Source organism: Aphis gossypii, chromosome 3 (genome assembly GCF_020184175.1).
Source record: "Aphis gossypii isolate Hap1 chromosome 3, ASM2018417v2, whole genome shotgun sequence".
Taxonomy (NCBI): domain Eukaryota; kingdom Metazoa; phylum Arthropoda; class Insecta; order Hemiptera; family Aphididae; genus Aphis; species Aphis gossypii.
The window spans coordinates 43,110,538-43,136,707 of record NC_065532.1 but is presented as its reverse complement, the minus strand read 5'-3'; the positions used below and the strand labels follow the sequence as shown (position 1 = coordinate 43,136,707).

The 26,170-nt window shown below is 27.9% G+C and overlaps 5 protein-coding genes across 7 annotated transcripts in view; 2 read left to right on the top strand and 3 right to left on the bottom strand.

The window, feature by feature from the left end:
- LOC114128857 (uncharacterized) overlaps window positions 1–26,170 on the bottom strand; it is a 43,669-nt gene that overhangs the window by 3,314 nt on the left and 14,185 nt on the right. The window contains exons 1-3 of one of the 3 annotated variants that reach the window (XM_027993451.2): window positions 2,357–2,525; window positions 327–433; window positions 46–258 (exon numbers count right to left, since the gene is read on the bottom strand). In XM_027993451.2, coding sequence (XP_027849252.2) covers window positions 46–258; window positions 327–410 — 297 coding nt within the window. In that variant the 5' untranslated portion in view covers window positions 411–433; window positions 2,357–2,525. Of the gene's footprint in view, window positions 1–45; window positions 259–326; window positions 434–2,356; window positions 2,526–26,170 lie in introns of those variants that run through there. The other 2 variants (XM_027993450.2, XM_050202657.1) reach the window with 2 other exon arrangements.
- Window positions 4,135–6,286, top strand: LOC114128890 (papain inhibitor-like). The gene is made up of 2 exons (XM_027993495.2): window positions 4,135–4,777; window positions 5,127–6,286. Exon 2 carries the CDS (start codon window positions 5,306–5,308, stop codon window positions 5,852–5,854), a length of 549 nt encoding a protein of 182 aa, XP_027849296.2. The 5' UTR covers window positions 4,135–4,777; window positions 5,127–5,305; the 3' UTR covers window positions 5,855–6,286.
- Window positions 8,033–10,731, bottom strand: LOC114128868 (uncharacterized). The gene is given in 2 exon segments (XM_027993469.2): window positions 8,033–9,153; window positions 9,751–10,731. Coding segments are annotated over 2 exon segments (750 nt in total). The 5' UTR covers window positions 10,010–10,731; the 3' UTR covers window positions 8,033–8,662.
- LOC114128871 (uncharacterized) lies at window positions 12,597–15,419 on the top strand. The gene has a single exon (XM_050202661.1). It carries the CDS (start codon window positions 14,475–14,477, stop codon window positions 15,231–15,233), a length of 759 nt encoding a protein of 252 aa, XP_050058618.1. The 5' UTR covers window positions 12,597–14,474; the 3' UTR covers window positions 15,234–15,419.
- Window positions 20,098–25,998, bottom strand: LOC114128870 (CTP synthase 2). The gene is made up of 12 exons (XM_027993471.2): window positions 25,391–25,998; window positions 24,582–24,752; window positions 23,048–23,133; window positions 22,582–22,713; window positions 22,313–22,483; window positions 22,098–22,252; window positions 21,506–21,638; window positions 21,336–21,424; window positions 21,134–21,271; window positions 20,894–21,057; window positions 20,505–20,831; window positions 20,098–20,440 (listed from the first exon to the last, which is right to left on the bottom strand). Exons 1-12 carry the CDS (start codon window positions 25,554–25,556, stop codon window positions 20,376–20,378), a joined length of 1,797 nt encoding a protein of 598 aa, XP_027849272.1. The 5' UTR covers window positions 25,557–25,998; the 3' UTR covers window positions 20,098–20,375.

The window sequence follows — 26,170 nt, the reverse complement described above, 5'->3', positions numbered from 1 at the left end:
ATTAATTAAATACATATTAATATTATAATCATTATAAAATCTTACCTCTAAATATTGACTAATATACATAAGTTGATAATGTTTCCCACACTCAACAACATCTTGGAAACACTTTTTTTCCATTATAACTGATTTAATTGCTAAATTTGCCACATCACAATCACTATCAATAGTTTTATAAGCAACTTGTTCATCGACTCCAGACCACCCTTTAGGTATTAATGCTATCCAATCTTTAGGGGATACATTAATAAGAGCCTAAAAATAAAATAATAATTGTGAATTTATATTTTTTAACTTTCAAATAAATTTTAAACAAAAATTACTTCTTGTTCCACATTATAGTCAACAACCAAATCATTTTCTATGAAGTAACTTTGGTGTACAAAAATCTTGACTATTTGTTCCATATTGTCTATAATTAAAAAACATACTGTATCCAGTAATAAGTAGAATTAACAAGGGGGTTTAGCCCTCTAAAATATATGAACAAAGATATAGGTACCTAGTTATATAATTTATTAATAAATACTTTTCTAACAAGGGTAATATTATACAAATAAAATAAATTAATTTAAAAAAAAAAAAAAAAGTAAGTGATAGGGTATATAATAGGTCAAAAGCGTATGTATAAATAACCAGATAAGTTGGACTCTTCCCTACATTTAAAAGCGATGAAGAATAAACAAATAAATATTTAATTTACATTAATACCTTGAACCTTCCTCCTGATAATTAGAGGGCTCTTGAGGTAGTGTATTTGAGAATATGACCAAGTACACCTTAATATAAAATTGATATATAAATGATATTATGTTCATGCACTTTACCTAACTCACAGCTGTATAAATCTTATGCCATAGTTTAATTAGGTAACACAATTAAAAAAGCTTTAAACACTCGAATTCAAAAAAGTATACACTGATATATTTTGTTAGATTATAAGGCCCAGATGTCACTTACAAGATCTGGTGTGGTCAATATAGCTAGTGTGCATGCACTGATGAAAAATATGACAATCAGAAGGGCTGATGGCTTTATTTAAGGCTTCTGCGTTTTCAAGAAACTAGCTTTATTCTTGGTTGCAGAAACCCTTATTCAGCCAGCTTGTCACTGGCGGGCGGCGGCACACAGGTTGTGCGAGTCCCTACGTCACTTTTCTCAATTTCATCAGCGATGAAAGATTTTTATTTCATCATTATTTTTCTCTACTTATATTCATTAAAGGAAATATTATCTGTGTGCTATAACTTTTAGCAGTTTTTTATTAATTATACTCTTTAGAAGTGTTATGTGCAATGAATATATCAGTTTAATGTGGCATTTTACATATTGATTTAGTTATTAAGTTTCTATAAATATCTAATACATTTAAATATTTAATTAAATATATATCAGTTTAATTTTAATTTTTTTATTACATTTTATATTTTTATTATATTTTATTAAATTGTATACTTGTTTTACTATATATTACCTATGTACATAAATTATAAAATATATTTTATTCAAATTATTAGTTATTATTTTATGATCAAATTATGTTTAGCAACTTGATTTTAATTTTTTTATATGTTTTATTAAATAAATTAATATGGTCATAAATATTATGAATCATAATACTTTTGTGATAAAAATAATACATAGTTTTTTTTTTCAAATTTAATAATCACGGTAACCAAATAAATATAACTGGTGATAGACTAGCACAAAATCATTAAAATCAAAAAGTACCTAATTGTACATTGTTATAAAACTAGCTACATGGAAAAAAGAAAAAACAATAAAATAAATTTTTGAAAACATAATTTTCAGGTACTTAGGTAATAACTATTTATATACCAAATAAATACAAAAGTAAAAAAGACAATATAAGAGATACCTAGGTACTTGATTATTTATAAAAGCTATCCAATGGATTTCTAAAATATTAATATCAATACACTGTCAAAATGAGATAGGGATAAAAATATAAAATGTATAAGAATACAGTGTAAAATACATATTTATATTATATTTAAGAACCAAAACATTAGTTTATTTAATTTTCCTGTGCTCAGCATATTGATTAATCAATGATGCTAAAAAGTAAATTGTTAAAATCAATTCTAAAAATGTTTTTAACTCAAATGGGCACCTAATTAGAGTTTTATTACCTACTGCAGCAATTTGTAATAGAAGTTTAAGCAAATTTTTTTGCAAACCTACGTATGCAATAACCAATAAGTATCCATATTATATTATGTAATAATTAATAGCAAGTGAGACACTACGGTGTATGGCTCTGATAGTAATATAGACTTCGTCAGTGTATATTATTTTTTACTATGACTTACAATAGTTGTGATTTACTTACTGAGAAAATGCAAACGACAAAAAACCGCTTGAACAGTAGATAAACAATAAATGAAAAAATAAATAATACTACCTAATTGGCAAAATATATTAATCGAACGAATTATTGTTGGTATAACAAATGTTGACACCGTTGACGACGCACATAGTTACACTAACAGGACAAACATAGAATAAAGAATTGATATTGTAGTATTGTGTATAGCCGTAAGAGGTATATCAAATACTATTAATTATAAGTATTAAAAATAACGTATAGTACTAATATATTATAGGTACTCATTACTCAGTAACCGGGTAGGCACGTAGATAAACGTAATTCGCGTAATTGTTAATTGTAATTTCTGCATTTCTGCGAAATTTTCTTACGTATTAATATTTATATTTAGCTAAAACGGTTCAACATAAAAGCCTTTGTTAAACAGTCACTGAAAAATTCACCGTTGAACAGGTGACTCAAAGACGTTGTGCAAATATTATGAATTTCTCAACAATCTCCTGTTCCCGCCTTTTTGACGATATTTAAAAATCTCAAAAGTGCGGGATCTTTTCAAACTGACAAATGTCTTGACGTATTAGGATAATGAGCATTGGCCATCGGGTGTTAATTAGTTGAGTTAAATTGAAAAGTTAATTTTTTTAACGACTTGTTTAATTTGATTTCATAAAAAACTGGTTTTTTAGGTTGATTTAAAATTTAAAAAAAATTCATTTTGGGTTTTAATGGTTTCACATATTAATTACTGTAAGTCTGTAATACACAGTTTACACCAAGTTACGTTTTAACTTGTTTATAATAATATTTCAACGGATATTATGTCAAATGAGACGCCCATTACCTATTCCAGATAGAATTAACTATTTATTATTGTGTAATAATAATATAATGTAAAACTGTCAAATGTGGTATATAAAAAAATTCCAAGGAAGAAAAAACCCATAGATAATACATTATCTATGTAAAAATCACGGAAAAAATAATCAAAATAAAAAAACCAAAGGAAAAAAAACCAAAACGAAAATAATATAATCAGAGAATTAGTAGAATTAGTTAATTAGTTCAAATGCTAATAAAAAAAATGTGCCTATATGTATTCTTATAATTTTTCAATCATTATAAGAATAACTTATGAGGAACTTTGTATTCAATTTTCAAGTATTTTGACTCGGCCAAAAAATTTTTTATCGATATTTATAAAAAAAATAAACAAAAACGAATATTTCATATGCCTATTAATAGCATTAAAAATTAAAATAAGCGAAATATTTTGAAAATTAAATCACGTAAATAAAATTTCAATCTAAAAAACTGGTGAAATTTTCAAGTATCTACGACTTATACTTTTTGAATTATAACAAATATTTTATTTCGTTTGAAGATAAATCGTTATCGTTACACGATTTAGTAAACATTTCAAACTCAAACGCACATAACATTTTTTCTATTATGATGTTTCGAGTTTTCTCTGTAGCTATTTAAAGGAAATTTATGAAAAACTACGTGTTGAATTTTTTAACCCTAGATATAAACACAAAAAGTCTTATGATTTTTCAACCATAAAATTACTTGCAAATTTTCTTAACTTTAACATATTTCGTAATAATTTGAACTATAAACGCTTATAAAAAAAAATTGTGACCAACGATTTTTTTTTTAACTACAATAAGAATAACTCATTAGAAACCTTATATTAAATTTTCAAGTTTTTTTGGTTAACCAAAATTTTTGACAAATATAAAGATTTGGTGAAAATTTCAAGTATTTATAGTTATTAGTTTTTAAGTTACAACCATATAAAAAAAATCGATTTGGTCGAAAACTGGTTTTACGTAAAAATTTCCGTTTTTCCGTCACTTTTTTTGTGTTTTTCTTGATTTTTTTTTAAAACTGTTGGAAAATGTTTACTTTTGACCTCTATAATGCACTAAGGATATTCACTTTGCCATCGGAAACCACCACTGAAGTTTGAAATTGAAGCATTATTTCGACTAATTCAGCCGTACACAGACACCAAAAAACACACATCATTGTATAGAATCAATACTATATACTTCATCACTCTGTTCAGAATCTAAAATACAGTCATTTTTATTATAACTTTTATTTTATGTACGAAATTCATTTTTATTAGGTACAACTTTTATTTTATGAATTTTGTTTTTTTTCCGTTGGTTTTTTTTCCTGTTGGTTTTTTATTTTAGTTTATTTTTTACGTGGTTTTTTTTCCTTGGATATTTTTTCCGGGATTCGTCAAATGTACATCGTTATAAAACATGATTATAATTTATAGGCTATAAATACGATACAAATTATTGAAATCTAGCCATAAAATTTTCCTATTTAAAGTGTCCTGCACTTCCCGAATCGAAAGATTCACCAGTTCTCAAAAAAAATATTCGCTATTTGGAGGTGTCTATTAGGGTAAGTTTCACCGTACATAATATTATTTATTAAATAACACCATGTTGTATTTAACGTTATTATTTTTGCTTAATGTATATAAACACTAATCCTAAAATACGCGCAGTTTAGATAAAAATATAAAATGATCTTGCTCATAAAAATAACCTGCGTTGCACGGTTGAGGCACAAAACTGTATATAATGATCATATTATAGTTAACACTTAACATTAATATCTGACTTGATATGTACCTACCCACCCACATCTGCTGACAATTAATATCTTTATAATATGCTGCACGGTGCATAAGCGAACGCGTCGAGTATAGGTATACCTAATTAATTAATTAATCTATATTATTGCATAGGTCGCATCTACACCTGCAGGTGTCCTGACTCCCGATATACTATAAATACAGACATTTAGGTGACGCACATTCCAGAAATAATAAAATCGTCAAACCAGCCCGTCGTTGATTTTGGTTTTTACAACATTTCACTTTTCGAGGTGTAAATACATTTTATACATATAACGAAACGCGACAATATGAACCGCGGATTCGTATCTTCGGTGGAAGTCTGTGTACTCGTGTTGACCGCCTTTGCCGTCGTACACCACGCGAGTGCAGAGTGCTGGGACACGGGCTGTCAAATGGATTCGTGGCTGGTCAAGGGCTGCGAGAATTATGGCATGGCGGAGATCAAGCGCAAGCCGTGCGGCGGCGGACACGTGTACTCGTGCTGTCACCGTTCGAATTCGGAAGATTCTTCGAACGCGATCGAACGGCTGAACAAAAACGGAGACCTCACCTACTATAAGTTGGGGTTGACGGCGTGCGGCCAAGTGTACGCCGACAGCGACATGGTTGCGGCTATAGCTTTTGGCCATTTCACCGCGCCGAATCCCAATTCGGATCCCATGTGCGGCAGACGGGTGAAAATAATGGACCCGACCACGTCGAAATCCGTCGTGGTGACCGTGAGAGACAAATGCGAAGCCTGCAAGATGAACGATATCGACGTGTCTCCGTCTGCGTTTGAAAAACTTAAACCGAAGGCTGTTGGTAGATTCAAAGTGGTTTGGGATTTTATTTGATATTTTATTATTATATTATCGTATGCGTATATGTACGGTGTACTCGAGTGAACTTATTACAGCTTTTATTTAAAAGTATTTTATGATATTAATATATTATTGATTACTACCTATTATTTATATACAATATACATACCTACTTAAATACAGTAGGTCGTAGGTACCACCCATAGAGTAATATAAAAATATTACCTCCTATATATCTATAGATTTTTCAATTTTTGTACAATTATATACCTATGAAATTATTTATTAATATTTAATATAATATCAATAATAATAATGTATAATAATAATTATATTGTTCTGTGAGAGTGGCATCAATGCTTCATGGCGTTTATTGTAATCTATTTCGTTGAAAAACATTAAAATAACGTGTTAAATTGCTTAACATTGTATTATATTATATCTTACTGATTTTTGGATTTCATACTATCGTTTTAAATTATTAATGTTTAGTAATTAGTTAAATAATATATTATATAATATATAAAATATTGTTAGTATTATTGTGATAGTATTATTTTGCTTTTATATAATACATTTTATCTACCGATATAATATATAAAGTGTGTATTTAGAAATTGGCGATATCGCACTTTTACAATATATATTATATTTATACTGGCAATGTTAAGACTATATTATAATATTTAATAACTTAAAACCACTAACAAATACCCGAAGACAAAGAGAAAATTGTTACTATACCCGTCTATACTACAATTAGCAATAATTGCATATGCACTGCACCATACGCATTAAGTATTAAGTGGTATTACTTATTTATAGAATAGATTCTATATCTCTTTCCATTCTATAGTCAATGCCTATAGACAGTAAGTATACATCAGTATAGACGTTCGTCGAATTACGGACATTATATGGTATAGGAATTTTAATAAACACGAATATTGAGTAAGTAAGTACGTAAAACATGAACTATGTTCGAGCTTGGACATTACAATATGCAGGGCTGTCACCAAATTGAACTAAGTTTTTATTTAATTTCAGTAGAAACCAATGCATATTATTATACCTCATGATAATAAGTATGTAATTTATAAGTTTATAACGAACTAACTCCGTATTCGTATGATCAACACGAAGGTAAGATGGTTAACCAGGCAGATAAACATTTAAAATTTTGATAAACGACAAACCAATGAATGAAAATATATTTTGGGTAACACTGTGTATTTATAATGCTCAATATGAAAATAATAGTACCTACACTGAATAATAGTTAAATTTAAGTTAAATAAATCGCATTATTTTGAGTTGTGCAAAATCAATTACTCGCCTATTTTTTTTTTTTCATAATTTTCAATGTCATATTCACGAGGAGTTAAGGACCTGTTAGGCCAATAATTTATACAATTCATTGTTTGTTCGTTGTCGAATGGTTCAGGTTCATATTGTGTTAATCAATTTAGCACACAGTCATCGCGATTTATATCAAATTTATATATGCATTAAAAAAACAAAACAACTGAATATAAACGTACGTCATAGATATAGTTATAATAGTAACTAGTAGGTAAGTATACCTAAGCTTTTTATAATTTTTAGTTTTTACACCTTGAATACCAAGGCAATACATAATATGATATAATTGATAAAATTTAATAGTATAAATGTATAATAGTAAATAGTAAATACTATATCGATACTTTCTTAACCTAACCTAAAGTTCTATATAGGTAGTTATTTTATATTTATTCCCTATTTATGTAGTAATATTCAATTAAATTAATAACTATTAACTATATTATATAGGAAATAATAACTTTTTTTTTTGCTTAATGTAGCGTTATGAGTTGCAAATTGCATCTTAAATCCAATAATAACTTAAACCTATTCTAACGGTTCACTCAAAGAGGCGAATGAATAAATGAATTCATATTCATTCATGAGTTATGACCAATAAAACTTGGTAAATAATTTATAAAAAAAAAAAATAAAATAATTAAAATTAATTATAATAATGACAATCTAAACAACAAACGTTTAACATATTTTGTGATGTTGACATGTTTTATAGACACATTACAAACAGTAATATTAATAAAATATGCTATAGAATATGTATAGGTATACTAAAAAATAAAATAATTAAAATTAATTATAATAATGACAATCTAAACAACAAACGTTTAACATATTTTGTGATGTTGACATGTTTTATAGACATATTACAAACAGTAATATTAATAAAATATGCTATAGAATATGTATAGGTATACTAAAAAATAATATAATTAAAATAATCATTGAATGTAGAATTATATTATTTAATAGGTACTTTATTAATTTTAATATGCATAAATATGTATACATAATATGTATATAATATATATTCTATCAAGCTCTGGCGTTATTCGATGCACAATTACAAATTGCCAAAATATTATTATTGTATATCGATAGTTGATCGAAGAATAAAATACGTTAACCAAATTAGATAGATTTAGGTAACTAGAAGTATATAATATATAAACTATAAACCATAGGACACAACTCGTTACTTACCTATACTATAGTTTAATAATTGTAATTATTTTATATAAAACTATGACGGAAGTCACAATTATAAGTAAGTAAATACGAGAATGAAATTTTTTCATTATAACTTGCAGGGCTTGTGATTATTGTGAGTAACAGTCAAATTTTCATATTCCCCCTTTCAAAATTATCAAGCACGTATCTGAACCTATGAATTTATATATATTTGATATTGGTATACATTATATATCTACCATGACCTCATATAGTTACAAGATTACAAAATAAGTAGGCTGCGATGACTTAAGGGCAAAATATGACGTCATAATTGGTAGACGGGTTACCGCGACACGTAAACGTGCTGATCGTATTGTCGTAAGCGTAACTGTAAGCGTCCGGACAGGCTGCCTTGAAGTATGCAGGATAGTTTTTGAACCAAGAGCTGCTGTTGCAAGTCACTGAAGTATTATGGTAGCCTCGGCAGCAGTAAGTGTCTGTGTTGAACTTCGCACAGGCGCTCTTGCACGCCACCACACTGGAACCACCGGAAGTCCTGACTACCAGCTCGGACGGACATCTTTTGTTCAGATTGGACACACAACCGGCCGGCGTGCAGTCGTATTTGCCGTTTTTACTGCTCGTGAACTGCGCGGTCGGCAATATCCTGATTGGCAGGTTGTAGCCGTCCACCAACGACACGTCGTAGTAGTCCAATCCGCCAGGCCCGGTAAACGTCATCTCTGCTATGGATACTGGCGGCACGGCCCCGGTACCATTGCACTGGATCTTGTTCCCTGCATCATAAAATTATAACGCAATGAAATATACGCGCGATACCTATGGAATTGGCTAGAATTATTTGTAGATTATCATTGTTTTTTTTATTATTCGAATCTTAATATAAGTAGGTATTTATACTCGTATAATACATAATTATCATTATATATATTTCTTATAAGCTTAGCTTTAATAAGAGATAGAGGGAAATTAAAGTATTAAACTAAATTAAACCAGTTTTGTATGTATAAGTGGAAAATACCAAAAAATGAAAAACTTTTAAATAAATCTAAAAATAAACAATTATATAAATTTTATTTTTGAAATTACTTTGATTACAATGTATAATCAATGAAAGATTGACCTAATGATTTAAAAGCTTACTTTACAAGAATATTAAACTCAATTTGATCTTTTGTTTTCAAAAAATGGCGCTTACTATAATACTATACCTTTGATAAAATGTTAGGTTGTAAACATAAGATAGTTGATTTATTTTTTGTAAAAAAATTTTAATGAGTAGTGAGTAATTAAACATTTTCCTAATAATATTGTAAGAGTCGCAATAATAGCCTGTTACTATATTTAACCATAAGTCCATAACATAGACTTACCGCAATCGCCCGTTTCGCATTTTCCTTTGCTGTTGCATCTGGTCCTGCCCCAAATCCTGCCTGCCCAATCTTGAGGCGTATTAATTGTATGGATTTTTTGAGAGCCCTACAAAAATCCGCCATTTTCAAGATGACTGTGCTCTAAGATGCCTAGTATACCGGGCCAAACAGTAAACGGGCAGTTGTTTTTTATTGTAATCACGTGTGCCATAGCGATGGAAGCTGTTTGAATAAATAACAATATAAACTTTAAGTCCATCTTGAGAGTTGAGTCTGTGGGATTGTGATAAGTATAGCAGTAAGCGACAGAACCTGCAAGCTGAAGTGGCAATAACGTCGCACTTTATAATACTACGACTTGTTTTTATACTAACGCGGACCATTGAACAAAAATAATTTAGGATATACCTACATTGGCTATAGAACGTTTTTGGGAAGTGTACACGAAACATTGGCACGCCATCAACGAGTTTTTTCACCTATTTAGGTAGACGTACGGAAAGATTATTATAAAAATAATAAAATAATATGTGCTTACGGAAACTTTTATGTACAATTAAAATATATAATTTGTTTTTACTTCATACCTATATAAAACCTGTTACACGTTGTATATAATAGTACTATAATTTATTTATTAATTAATTAATATACTCAGGGCCGTATTTAGTATTTTGACACCCCAATAAACAATTTACAAAATTCATCTGTTTCAGTTTTCCCCTTCCAACTACACATTCACCCTCTGCAGAATTAAACAGACACCAATAATATAAATATATAAAAGTACAAAACCCTTACTTGCATTTTAATTTTTAATACATTTTGTAGTATAAATTATAATAGTAGGTACCATTTATAAATTTAACTAGGATTACTAGTAGGTACTCACTACTCTGTTAACTACCATGTACTTTTTCTATAAATTAAACATATTGAATATATTGTATATATATAATTAAATAAATACAAATTTTATTTCATGAAGACAGCTGTAGAGGAACAATTATCTATTATTAATGAATAGTGAAAAAGCTCGCCCAGCGCCCTAGTAGGTATATAATTATATAAAAATCAATTTATACACTCTCTTATTAGCAATAAATAAATAAATATTTTAATAAAAAAAAGAATATAATATATGATATGTATAATAGTTGAAAGTATACTATTATTAATTATTATACATTTATATGTAAGATAATGAGGAGGGCTTTCCTTACGTACTTTAGTACTTATCTATATAGATACAATGGGTACATGATTTGAGATACTAAACTATTGTCTATAGACAATATTTTATTGTTCCAATTTTGAGTTATCATAATTTATTGCAACAAAATTGTTGTAGTTATATTATAAACTTACATACGAGTAGATACTTTAAAGAAACAGTAATAAGTAAATTTTGATAGGTATTTTATTATTGGTTTATTACATACTTATATAGTGCGTCTTTAAAATTAAATATAAATACCTAGATAATCAAAACAATTAAAGATCATATTATTATAATTCATTATATATTATTATTTATTACAGACATAGTATCAGTGTGTAGCTATAGTATATAGCTGCATTACAAAAAAATCATTTTTGAGTTTTAATATGTGGCGTTGTTTAATTTACATAAAGGTACTATTTTAAGTATTTTTAACATATTTACGATTTTACAATCGTATCTTATAAGTTTTTATTTATTTATATTCATTTCTTAAACATTAACTTACAATATGATTTTTAGTGGTAGAAAATCGGATCTATAAATGGTACCAGTACCATCGAAAAACCAGATTTAATTAAAACCTTCTGAACAAATTTTGTTTATTTGCTGTAAAAACCTTGAAAATTTAATACGAGGTTCTTTTAAGCTGTTATTATAGATAATAAAGATAAAAAATTATATTTATGATTTATTATTATTGCAAACATTTAAGTTAAAACTTTAACGAATTTATAAGAATAACTTGTAAAAATGTTGTAATACAAAATTCTGTATTAATTATATATTTATTTAACACCTAAAGTGCTATAAAATCTAGATACCTGTTTGATCTAATGTGAAACTTACAGATAATTCTAAGATCTAAATAGACTATAATATTGTGTACAAAATTTAGGCTACCGCAGTAATACATTTATTATTATTTCACATCATGATAAATTGCTACAATAACGCCAATTTAAATTAGTACGATAATATATAAACAAAATGGATTTTGCTCTTGGATCAAAAGATAAGGTTGATAGTTTTTATTTGAACGTTTTAATTGCACATTTTTTTTAAATGCCATTGCTCTTCTACATTTTTTTAAAAAATTGTTTGCTCTAACAGGTTTTGCAATCATTAATTCTTTTTAAATTTAATTCGTAACACATTACTATTTTGTAAAAATTTAATAGATGTATTCGTGTTCGGTACGAAAACAATTACAGTTCTAAATTTTATAAGATTTGAGTCTGGGCAAGGCCCTGGTTCACGCCCGTGAATCATGCAGCGGTCGCTACTGCATGGCCGTGGAAACATTTGCGTGATCACGGATACGTGGTTGTAGGAAACCTGGGCTTAAATAAGATTATTTATCCGAATAAAATTACTTAAGTATCTTACATAAGTTTTTCTGTCTAAAATAATGGTATCAATAATACTTTAATGCTGATTTCATTAAGAAAAACTAGAAGTTTTACGCAAATCCAGTTGAAAAAATAACGATTTAATTAATTTGGTAAAACTAGAAACGAATAATCGTAAATACTTGAAATAATTAAAATCTAAACGCTTACCTGCATAAATTAATAATGTATTAATGTGACAATACCTACATTTTCAGTATTTTTTAATAATTTATAAGAAACTTTGTATTAAAGCATTTTCTCCGCAAGGTTACAAAGTCCCAACGAATAATTTTTTATCTACATATTATAAAGGATGGACATTTCAAATCATATATAACGACGAAGAAGATTTTATAAAATTATTAATTATACTTTACCTTTCTGCAGTTGTACTAATGTATGACGTATAATTTTTTTTTTTGAAGACTATTTAACTTTTTAAATTTGTAAAAACTGGATACGAAGATCAGTTTCTGCATAAAGACGGTTTTGGTAAATAGATTTTTTTTTATTTTATTTTGAGTATTGTAGTGCTCCCAAAATGAGCTAAAGGAATTGATGGATGGAATATGACAAGGCCTAGAAAAATTAGGAATGATTGAATAAGAACCAGGAGGCAAAAGTTAAGTATTTTGATATAAAAAATATCCCTCAATGGCATCAATAGATAATAAAATATCATTATTGCATGTGTATTAGTGCATTATAACATAACACTATGCCTCTTACATAATAGCTCATACAATCATGCAGCTCTTAGATTCCTCTTTTTAAAGAGAGGAAAGACGTATTTATTATAATATTATAAAAATTAAATACTCTTATAAATTCTTTTAAATTACACTTTAAAATTTAAATATACCTAATAATAATTCGATAACAGTCCATTATATGCACACATCCGCTTATGTTATCTCCTTGGCTTTTAATTTATAAACAATGCATAGACAATTTGTGTTGGTGAAACAGGACTAATAGGTACAAATATTATAAGTGCTCGGAGTACTTAATTAGTTTTCATATATTAAGATGACTTGACCTGTTATCAAAATTAAAGGTAAGAATATTATCAAAGTCATCTCGTAAGCGTTTTATGATATTTTTTTATCTTAAACTGAATTATAACTAGGTTTGTGAATAATAGATATTCGTCATCATAATATAGCTTTACAATTCTATAAGACTTTTAGTCACAACCAGTTTTTTCTGTATACTTATATTATTACATATCAAATTTAGGTTTGCAAGATATTCTATCAAGTTCAAGTGAGCAAAAAAAAATTTTTGGGAGGATGATATTATATACTAAAAAAGTAAAACATATGGGAAGGTATTAAGTTATTAAACATGTCATTCCTCTATACATGTAAATTGGTTTTAATTAAATCTAACATGATAAATTTAATAAAAATCGAACTTTTTTATTAACTACTAGAACAAATAATTCATGTTTTTATTTCCTGCTTAAGATTCGTACTCTTTTTGTTTTACCAAGGTCAGTAACCTGTTTCAAAGAATATTTCTATTAAAGTTATAAGTTGTAACAAATATACAATATACAATATACATACATATATATTAAATTAATACGATGATTATACTTAACGGTATTATCCGTACTTAATGTATATAATTCTAAAATATTCAATTAAGATAAAAATATAAAATAATGACCTTGCTAAAAGGATTGTTAGGTGACGGGTATCTAAAATAACCAGAAGTATGTCTAGCTATATGGCATAAAATTGTAAATTGTAATAATTAGTTATAACTCATAACACATACCATCATACTTTAATTTTAATAATTTAATATGACCTCATATATACTAACATATGCTTATAAAGTTATAAGTTATAACTGACACTTATATCATATGCTGCATAGTGTATATCCGAGTATATAATTTATTATATTATAATACCTATATTGTGTATTATGCGTCATACACCTACACCTGATAACATATAAGTATAGGTAGGTAATACATACTCCAGAAATGTTAAAATCTCCAAACCACGGTCCGTCGATGATTTTAATTTTTGTTATTTCATGTGCTCAATATTTCAAGGTAGGTACCTATAAAATTTTTTTAATAAAACAATAATATGATCCGCGGATTCGTGTCTTCCCCGTCGGTGGTGGTGTGCATACTCGTGCTGACCGTCTCCACCGGCGTACATCACACGAGTGCAGAGTGCTGGGACACGGGCTGTCAACTGGACTCGTGGCTGGTTAAGGGCTGCGAGCAGTACGACGGTATGACGGAGATAAAGCGCAAGCCGTGTGGCCGCGGCGGTAAGGGCGCGGGCCACGTGTATTCCTGCTGTTACCAGCGGAATTCGATCGATCCTTCTCAGCGGTTGTGCCGGGCCACAGGATGCGTATTGGATTCAGCAGGATCGGACGATCGCAATGCTACAGCAAGTAATGGCAGCGGTGGTTGCAGCAGCTCGTCGCAGTACCGGAACACGATCGAGGTGGAACGGTGGCCGTGCGACGGGGGCCACGTGTACTTTTGCTGCAACAGCACGAACGATCCCTCGGACGCGGTGCAACTGAACAAAATCGGGGACCTCACCTACTATAGTTTGGGATTGACGGCGTGCGGTCAAGTTTACGCCGACGACGACATGGTTGCGGCGATAGCGTTCGATCATTTTACCACTCCGAATCCCAATTTGGATCCCGTGTGCGGCAGACGTGCAAAAATAATCGATCCAACTACGTTGAAATCCATCGTAGTGACCGTGAGAGACAAATGCGAAGCCTGCAAGACAAATGATATCGACGTGTCTCCTTCTGCGTTTGAAAAACTTAAACCGAAAATTGTTGGTAGAATCAAAGTGGTTTGGGATTTTATTTGATGTTTACTATATTGTACCTGTATAATAATATGATGTACTCGTACAAAACAATATCTGATAGTATTAATTTATAGATTGTATAGTTTTCTATAAACTATAAACAATATTATACCTATGAAATTGTTTGTTAATATTATATCAATAATAATGTACCTATAGGTAATAATTAATAAGCACTGTGGCGTGACTTTTGTAATCTATTTCATTCGAAAAAATTACATTGCTTTATATTATATAAGTGTTTCTATATTTATTAATTTTTGATTATGTTATCATAAATTACCTATTAAATATAGTGTCACATTGGTTGTAAAAAGTTATAATATTTTTATCAAATCATTAAAGGAATAAAGTTCGCATCTCATAATGAAATTATTCATTGTTGTGCAATATTTTGATGTAAAAATGTGCTTTGAAAAATGAAAATTACATTTTAATATTTTATATTATACATTTATAATTTTATAAACCTATATTTTTTATTATTTACCTAAATATTTTTATTTACAATATACGTATATTAGGGCTAGGAACTTGATGATCTAAAAATATATAAAATACAACCTAACTTTCAATTGGATTATTTTGAAAAAAGTTGCATGATGAAATTAGCACAAACATACGAAGTTACGAATGTATAGCGTGAACTATATAAGACAGTTTAAAAACTGCAAAGCACGGTGGAAAAACAAAAATTTATAATCGAAAATAAAAATAATTTTGATGAAGAACTAAAGCATTTAAAATTAGACATGATAACCATTAAAAACAATTTGAACACGTTGATCACAAATATCAACGACCTGAGAACTAAATGATGTTTATAAAAAGTAATATTTAAATTATTGATACAATAAAGTAATATAATTTTTAATATAATAAATAAATTAAACATTTTTTTGACCAATAGGCAATAGGTAGTAAGTTTGATAAATTGAAAAATCGGATTGGAATCCTCGAAAGTAATTAGGAAAATATCAGATAATTATATTACCTAATTACTTATATGAGTTATAATATTTGTATCGTGTGTGTATGTGTAGAAGTGACAAAAAATTCAACTCATGAAATTGAAATAAATTACTCCTATCAGACATTGTTGTTTAATGCAAGAATAAATTTCGTCCTCGACATTTACGAATCTACCTAAAATTGTTATAATTTTGAAACTTAAAGGTTAGAAATTATAAACTTACGTACTCGGTACTCATCTCACGGGCTTCGGTAATATACTGCTCGCATGATCATAAGAAAATCTCGCGCAGTTACGGGCAACACCAAGTGTAATAGTTATAATATAACTTGACTAACTCACTGACCGATGAACGTAGAGGCTGAACAAGGATGGTAGATAGAAAATGTTCATTTTAAAGTGGTGCTTGCACAAGTTTTTGGGGTTTAAGATAGTCAATAAAAATATTATGTTTAGGTAACTAAAAATATATAAATCCATGGGACACAACTCATTACTTATACTATAGTTTAATAATTGTAATTATTTTGTATTAAATGCTGACAGTTTGACGGTAGTCACAGTTATAAGTACGTGAATAAAATTATTTTCATTATAATTTGAGCCTGAGTACTTATTATTGAGAATAAAAGACAAATTTTTATATTTCTCCAGCTCTCAAAATAACCGAGCACGTATCTGAACCTAGCAATTTATATATATTTTATATTGATGCATTATATATTTATATACCTACTTACCTACCCTGAACTCATTTATATATATATAGCTACAGTGCTACACGAATACAAAATAAACAGGCTGCGATGACTTAAGGACAAAATATGACGCCATAATTTGTAGAAGGGTTGCCGTATATAACACGTAAACGTGCTGGTCGTACGGGTCCGGACAGGCTGCCTTGAATAGAATGCAGGATAGTTTTTGGTCCAAGAGCTGCTCTTGCAAGTCTCTGTAGTGTTGTGGGAGCCTCGTCAGCAATAAGTGTCTGAGTTCTCCGCACAGGCGCTCTTGCACTTCACCACACTGGAGCCACCGGAAGTCCTGACTGCCAGCTCGGCCGGACATCTAATGTTCATATTGGACACATGACCGGCCGGCTTTCAGTCGTATTTGGCTTATTATTGTTTTGTGAACTGCTCGATCAGTAACGTTCTGATTGGCTGGTTGTAGCCGTCCACCAACGACACGTTAGAAGAAGAAGTCGCAAAAGTTCAATCACCGGTGAACGTCATCTCAGTTGAGAACGCATGCGGTTCCGTTACAATGAATCTTGTTCCCTGCGTCATAAAATCGTAACGTAACGATGTATAATTGGGTAGTATTTGCTATTTTGCTAAAATTCATGTAATTAAAAATATAATTTAAATAAAACTTCAATCAAAATCAAAAAGAAATGACACAATCCTGCAATCATATTATATACTGTTTAATGGTTTATCAGCCATTATTTGTTTTATTTTATTTTATTTTTTATGAACATTTAATATTTTCATGAATAATTTATTCGATATGACATCAAAAAAAAAAAAAATGTATATATATATAATACAATACAGCGAGAGCCGAGTACCTACTGAGTACCTAGTATATTTAATCAATGGTAATTATACCAGATACCTAGGTAACTATTTTTTTTTTGACCATGATGATGTCTACATGCGTTGTTGTTTTATCCAAGTAAATATTAGACATTTATTATAGTGTATTCTTTTCTGTTAATTTGGAAGTTGAGTGATAGCCGGTAGACAAATGTTAAATATTTAAATAACATATGATTAAATGATTAATGGTATTATGCTAATTTACTGAACAAATTCAAAATTAATGAGTAGCCGGGAGATCAGGAAAGGTATTTTCTCAGTTATAAATATTGGATATCTATTTTTGTACTGTTCATTATTAAAATTATCATAACTGTTTAGTAAAAAATTTAATTTGACAGTTGCGTAGAAAATAACTCCAAATTATTTTATTTTTTTCCAATTGATCTACGTATATGAATTTGTATAATAATATTTTTATTTTAACAGAAAAATGTGTAAGATTTATTATGAATTTATCCTTGTAAGTTGTTCATATCTCATTTAAAAAGTATTTATTTATATACATTAAATATATAAAGTTTAGTTGAGTGGCATGGTGTATGAGTGTCTAATATATTTATTTAAAATTTAATTTTTATAAATCGAAATTATATTCTGCTTCAAAATATGAAATTAAAAATGTTTGTTGTCATTTAAGTTTTTTCTAAAATTGTTGTTTTTATTTAAAAGTATCCAAAATAAATATTTTCAATAATGTTAGTGTTTTCTGAAAATATAATGAGTATCTTACCTTAAATGTATCACATCGTAATCATAAAAAATGTGAAAATATCAAATGTTTGAATCGCTTAAGCAAATTATCTCGTAAAGTCGTAAACCACTTATAGATAGTTAGGTATCCGAGTATCCGATTGTATTGTATTATTATTGTTTCTTTTAATGAAAAAGTGCACTCCCATCAACGAAGTATCAAGTGATAAAATAGGAAAATATCAGTGATGCCATCTACTGTTTAATGTTTTAGAAAATAAAATTTAAATTTAATACGAAATGAAAATTTTTCTTTGGCAATATTGAAAACAATACAGTTAGAAGAAATGTCAATATTGAATTTACTTACATTTTTTCTATCAATTTTAAAATAATTAAGTCATAAAAATCTATTAAAAAAAAATAATAAATTGTTAGTAAAATAGGTAGGTAGGTATACTATACCTATACATGATACGTCTAAGAGATACCTCTACCTAGTTATTGATGTAGCAGAAGCCCCATAAATAGGTTAGTTTGACGTAGATTTTAAGCGTATTTCCGATTCTATAAATTATTAACAATCGAGTACTTAATTAGTTTTTAAAATAATCGGCAAATATCACGCACATAAATGTATAAGAAATACGTCGCACCGTGTCGTCTGTAAACGATGAGAGTTGAATAAAGTTTGAATCATATATTATGTAAATTATGTACTTACCTGTGTTTCTGGAAAACTTAAAAAAAAAATTAGAATATAATATAATTGTTTTTACCATTTACCGAAGACTATTACATATAAGAAGAAACTGCTATAAAAAATATAGTAGGTAGGTTAGTTTCTGTATGACCTGACTACTGGCTGTATTTAAAATTTTTAAATTAGTTTAATGTTGTCAAATTCAACTCCTTTTTTTTCATCATTTATGGTATATAGGTACCGCAGAAACTGTGATCAGGTAATTTGAAGAGTAGAAAGATAAGATTGATAATTTTTATTAAATTTTTTTTTTTAATCCCATTGTCCTTAAACATTTAGTTTTATTTTTTTACTCATACTGCTTAAATAGGTTTTGTAATCATGAATGTTTTTTTTTTAAATTTAATTTGAAACAAATTATAATTTTGTAGAAATTGAATAGATAGTATTATAATATGTTGTCAGAAAATAATTCCAGTTTTGAATCTTGTATGATTTGAGTCCAGGTGAAAAAAATTACAAGGGTACCTCACATTTTTTTCTGGTAAAAATCATATATTTAAGTATTTGATTCTGTTAATTACTTTACAGTACATTAATCAAAAGCAAATATTTTGTATTTACTCAGAAATGTATAGAATATTTCAATACTTGTATATGTTTATTGAAGGAAATGAATAAAAAAAAAAAAAAAACAAATACAAATATAAATATTATAAATTATAGAGAAAATAGTAATACTATAAAAGTACAACACATATTTTTATGTATGGTATATTTAATTCAAATATATAATAATTTTACAGAAAACCATTCTCTTATTTCAAACAAATTTGTATAACATCAATTATTGATTTCATAAATAATTAAATAAAAAAACATTTGTTCAGATTTTTTTTTCGGTCAAATTATAACTTTTTATTTTATTTTGTAAATTATTTGAAAAATGATTATTTATATATATATATTATGAAATGAACATAAAAAACTAGTTACTTATTTTTTGATACAAAACAATATTATAAAAATAAGAAAAAATCAATATCCGAAGTAAATCAAAAATTGTTAATTTAATAAACAATTAAATGTTTAAATAATTAAATCAATGGTTACAAGTTCAAACAATAAAAAAAAATATTAATATCTGAATTGCACTTAAGAACTGAATCTCATACAGGTTTATTTTTGGTATTGGGTGGAGTCATTACAAGATCTTGTAGTTTGAATGATATATCTAGAAAGGAATTAAATTATATTTTATACATAAGAATTTAAATCTGATTAATGTATTTAAATACCATTGGATTCATCTTCTGAACAACTTTCATCCGGAGTAAACCGACATTCATTATTAAGATATGATTTAAGTTTGCCACTAGAAGCTAACATTAAACCTAAAAATGGAGGTGATGGTTTTAAAGGCCTGGTTAAATATTCTGGATGGAACTGTGTAGCTACATAGTACGGATGATCATCAAGTTCACATATTTCCATTCTAACTTTTTCTGTATCTGTTCCAACAAATTTTAAACCAGCTTTTTCTAAACGTTCTACATATTCAATGTTCACTTCATAACGATGACGATGCCTTTCTTCAATTGTTTCAAATCCTCCATAGAGTTTATCTAAATGTATACAAATTTAATTAGAATTATAACATTTACATTTAACCTTTAGTTTTACATACGTATAACAGATGAAATTCCTTTTTTGAATATAGTTGTTCTTTTACCAAGTCTCATTGTTCCACCTTTATTTTCAGGACAATGTTCAGGCATTTCAATTATTAATGGATCTTTGGCCTTTGAATTTATTTCAGTAGTATCAGCATTTTCCAAGTGTAATACATTTCTATGAATGTATAAGAATTTTTATGTTATTTAACATAACATTTTTAAATAATACAATTGCTTTACAAATTATCTACCTGGCAAATTCAATAACAGCAACTTGCAGACCAAGGCAAATTCCCAAAAATGGTTTACGATTTTCTCGACACCATTTACATGCTTCTATTTTACCTTCAACACCTCTTGTACCAAAACCTCCAGGTACAATTACACCACTAGTTAAGAAAAATAAAATAATATATAAATCTTTTGTTAAACGTGTAAGATTAATTAACTTACTCACTACGGCATAATTTCTGCCATGCCTCGTGATAATCAACTGGATTAGTTAATTTAGTTTCAATTTCAAGATTTGCAGCTTCAACATACTACAAATAACAGATACAATAAATAAAATTAATTGCTTAATATTGTTTTAAATAGGATATTAAGGTATAAAAAGTTATTACTGTAATAGCCACTTTATGGTTGATATGAGCAGCAGCATGAATCAAAGATCTAGAAACTGATGCATATGCATCAGTAAGTTGTGTGTATTTACCAACCAAAGCTATTTTTATTATTTTTTGAGAATTGTCAATTCTGAAAATAATTAAAAAAGTAAAATAACTAAATATTCAAATTATTTATATATATTGCATGATAGGTTCAAAAATTAATTACTCAATTTTAACCTCCTCCTCAATAAATATTGAAAAAATAAATTTTAAACATATTATGTTTTTAATTTTAAGTAACTTAGTAAAACTTAATTTATTTAAATATTTAACATATATTATAAAATAATATATAAAAATTATTAATATTTAATAATTAAAAAACAAAATATGTTCATCAGTTTTTTCAGAATCCAAAATAAAATATAGTATATTAATATACTGTAAAAATTAGTGCACATATTTTTAATATTTTTTAAGTTTATGAATTAGATGAAAAAAACTTTCAAAGTTCCAGTTTTAGAATAGAATTTATTTTATGTACGTTATAAATTATAATAAGATAAACTAATTGTGAATATAGTAATAATACAATGAATTATACTTGTCAGATAGTTTTTTCCACTGTTTCATAAAAATCCGATTATAAGCCACATTTATAGGGAAATTTAAACGATCTTGTAAAAATTCTAAAGCCCCTTGATTCTCCATAAATAAAGGCACTTTATATATTGAATCCAAATCATGCATAAACAGTACCTAAAAGAAATTACTATTTTAAGAATAAAAACAAATACTAATCAAATAGGTTAAACATACTTGTCTTGAAGCTACATCACAGAAAGTTGATATTTTCCTTTTAACTTGTTCAACATTAGAACATGGTTTTGTACTTCTACAAATAACAAGATCAGGTGTTAAACCTAAACCTCTTAATTCACGAACACTTGATTGAGTTGGTTTTGTTTTGTCATCCCCAGTTGCACCAGGCTATAAAACAAAATTTAATATAAATTAAAAATTTATCCTAATAGAATATTTATACTTACAAATAATATTATAATAAATAATAATAATTATATATTTACCTGGAGAATAAATGAAACATGGGCACACACAAAATTTTCTTTTTTTACTTTAAATTGAAATTGCCTAAAAGCTTCAACAAATGGCATACTTTCAATATCACCAATTGTGCCACCAAGTTCAACAACACAAACCTAATAACAAAATTAATATTAAGTATTCATCATTATTTAATACTACAAGCATATTCAGCAAAGTGGTGTTTGATATAGTGTCCAGTTAGTTACAACATTTTAGTTCAATTAAATATTTTAAAATCTCTAAAATCTAACTTTCTTCAACTTATAGTTACTACTTAATCTTGTATGCACGAGGATAAGTATCCATGTATATTTACTATTTATGCTTTGAGATGAAATGTATTGATAATTTATATGTAAATTATTACTTATTTAACAGATTACAGATAAATAAAAATATGTAATATACTAAACACTACAGGTAATTAAATATTATAAATAATCTTACATCGGGCTCTACTTTATCATCGCTTACTGGTTGTTTGGCCACACGTTCAACCCACTCTTGTATCGCATCTGTGATATGGGGTATAACTAAAAAAAATAAATATGAATAATCCTAATGTTTACGTAAAAATTATATTATTTAATACTTAAATAGAAAGAAATGGTGGAGAGCCAATTGCATAAAATATTATTGTTTTTAAAATCAAAGTTTATACAAATATTAAAAATTATTTGGATAAAGAATTGATTGTATTGCTGAAAATATTTTAAACATAATATTATATTTTATCCTTTTAGTATAAAGGAAGTAGCATTGAATAAACAATGTGTGTATATTGTTTATAATTATAAATACAATTGCCCAAATCAATACAACAATACTTATAACTAGGGCTCGGGAGTTGATGACCTTAAAAACTAAAAAAAAATATGTAAATGACATAAAAATGACCTTAAAAACTAGTGTGAAATCAGTAAAAATGACTAAAAATGTGGAAAAATTACTAAAAAGTAATAAACACCAAAAAATGCAAGATAAAAATTAGTTATTTAGATTCATGTACTAATAAAATACATTTTAAGTTCCAAAAAAAAGAAAAAAATGCATCAACTTCTGAGCGCTATTTATAACAAATACATTTAAGTATTTATTTATTAGAAATAGAGACATCTTAAATTAATTATTTAAAATCAAATTTACAATAAATATATCTTATAAATCTTATTCTAAATAGTTAAATTATACTTTTTAGAATTTTGAATTAACTTATATTAATATTATAATATATTTATAAATTATACTAATAGTTTGTCCTGAGTTCAATTTCATCAAAATAATGTGTTTTAAACTATGATAAAATACAACAATGGAAATCATTTATAGCAAAATATTGATTAGTACTAAGAATCAAATTAATTTGCCTCTATCATAACTATGACAGTCATAAACATAATTTATGGAATTATTTTATCATGATATATTCTATATAAAAATTAAGATTAGCCTATATAAATTTTAATTATATATATACAGAAACTATATCATATTTTATAGTATATTGTGTGGTGTGTAGAAATTGTCTTCCCACGCTAACTACACTACATATTCTATTTAATATCATAACTCTACATAATGAACTGTTATTGACATTCTTAGAATCTAAATTGATCAAGCTGTTATATAGAACAATATGGGAGTGAATAACATATCAGCAAGTATTTATTATAATAAATAAAACATTATTATGTTCATTTACATTATCCAATTTAGATACAAACTTATTTAGCAGAAATAAGTATCTATTTACTATCCCTTTCTACAGAAAATGGTCATTTTTCGACAGGTTAATGGACAACAAAAATTAAACTTTCAATACAGGAGTAACTAAAAAATACCATCCCGCACAAATTGACTCATGATGTTTACATAAATATATTCGGACAGTTAATTAAATTAGTGAGTTGTACCCATTAAGTAAAAATTTACAAAATATTATTATCGCTTTATTATTAAGCTGACCATAAATCTAGAATACCTTGGACTGTTTTTCCTAAGTAATCTCCACGTCTCTCTCGATTAATAACTTCCTGATATATTTTTCCAGTCGTAATGTTGTTCTGGCTATGCAAAGTAACATCTAGAAATCGTTCATAGTTGCCTAAATCCAAATCAACTTCACCACCATCATCCAACACATATACTTCACCTAGAAAGACAAAATTATAAATTTTTACTAGCACATAACACAAAGTAGTCAATCATTACAAAGGTATATTTATATTAGTAAGTTCTCTAAAATAGTCATGGAAAAGACATTTTAGTTTTAATCTAAGGGACATAAGTAAGAACCTAAATATTAAGAATATTTCTGTATTTTCAATTTTGAAAGTAAATAAAAAGATGAATTATAAATGCACATTTTTTCTAAAATTAAACTTGTACAGTATACATTCATGGAAAAAAATCAATTACCAATAATAAAGAGTATGATCACTTATTTTGGAAAATTTGATTATCTCGCTCAATTCGTCTAAGTCAATCTAAATTACATACTTTTCTATTTATGAAAGCTTGAAAAAAGTATTAATGCAATACAATTCGATATGATATGAAGGAGAGGGCTGAGGTATGAATTTCATAAATGTGTGAGCAAGAAAAAGTTGCAGTACAACCATAAACTTTAAGTATTAATATAAAAAACTATAAAATATTAGCATATAATGATTGTATTAAATTAACATAAAAGAGAACCGAAGTGTTCTTCTTGCACATTTTGAAGGTTCTTAGACAATCATTATTCGTTAGTTACATAAATTCGAAATGAGATCTATTACACCCACACACCGTGTTCGTAAGGCGAGAATGTCCCGGCGTCAATGTTCAGATACGGATCGATCTTAATGGACGTCACGTGGACACCACAGGACTTCAGGAGCGTGCCGATAGACGAGGCGATGATGCCTTTGCCCACGCCGCTCATGACACCGCCGGTGACCAAAATGTATTTCATGATTAAATATTTTTCGGGTCAAAAGGAATCGAAAAACGCCGAAAACGACCGGCGTGATAGTAAAATGTCACGGACGCGCGAACAAACACACTGAACGACCGAGGGTGGCAACAATATTAACGGGTATTATTATAGTATCGAAAATTGAAAAATAAAAATGTATCATAGAATGCAGACTACACACGACTAATTTAAACGAGGACGTTAGTAGTTATGACAGAAGATGACGTTGTGACGCACAACCGCGAAGTACCCACTATTGTCACCACCCAATGAGGACATCCACTAAGTGCAAGTCGCAACAGAGTATATAATAAGGATTACGGATTACGGAATGAGAAGTTGGCATTGTGTGCATGGCATTGTAAATACTATAATAAATAGTAATAATTTTAAATAGCAATTGGTGGTGGTGAGGGTGGTAGACGTTTGGTTGGCGTGCAAAAAGCGCGGAAAACCATAAACATACATTTTTAGGTTATTGTTGTTATCGTGGTTACTATCATTAATCGAACAACATATACCACGAACAAGGTGTAATATCAATACACCTTGACCACGAATGAATGCCGCGGTATTAACCTGTGGTAACATAATTCAAGATTATAAGATAA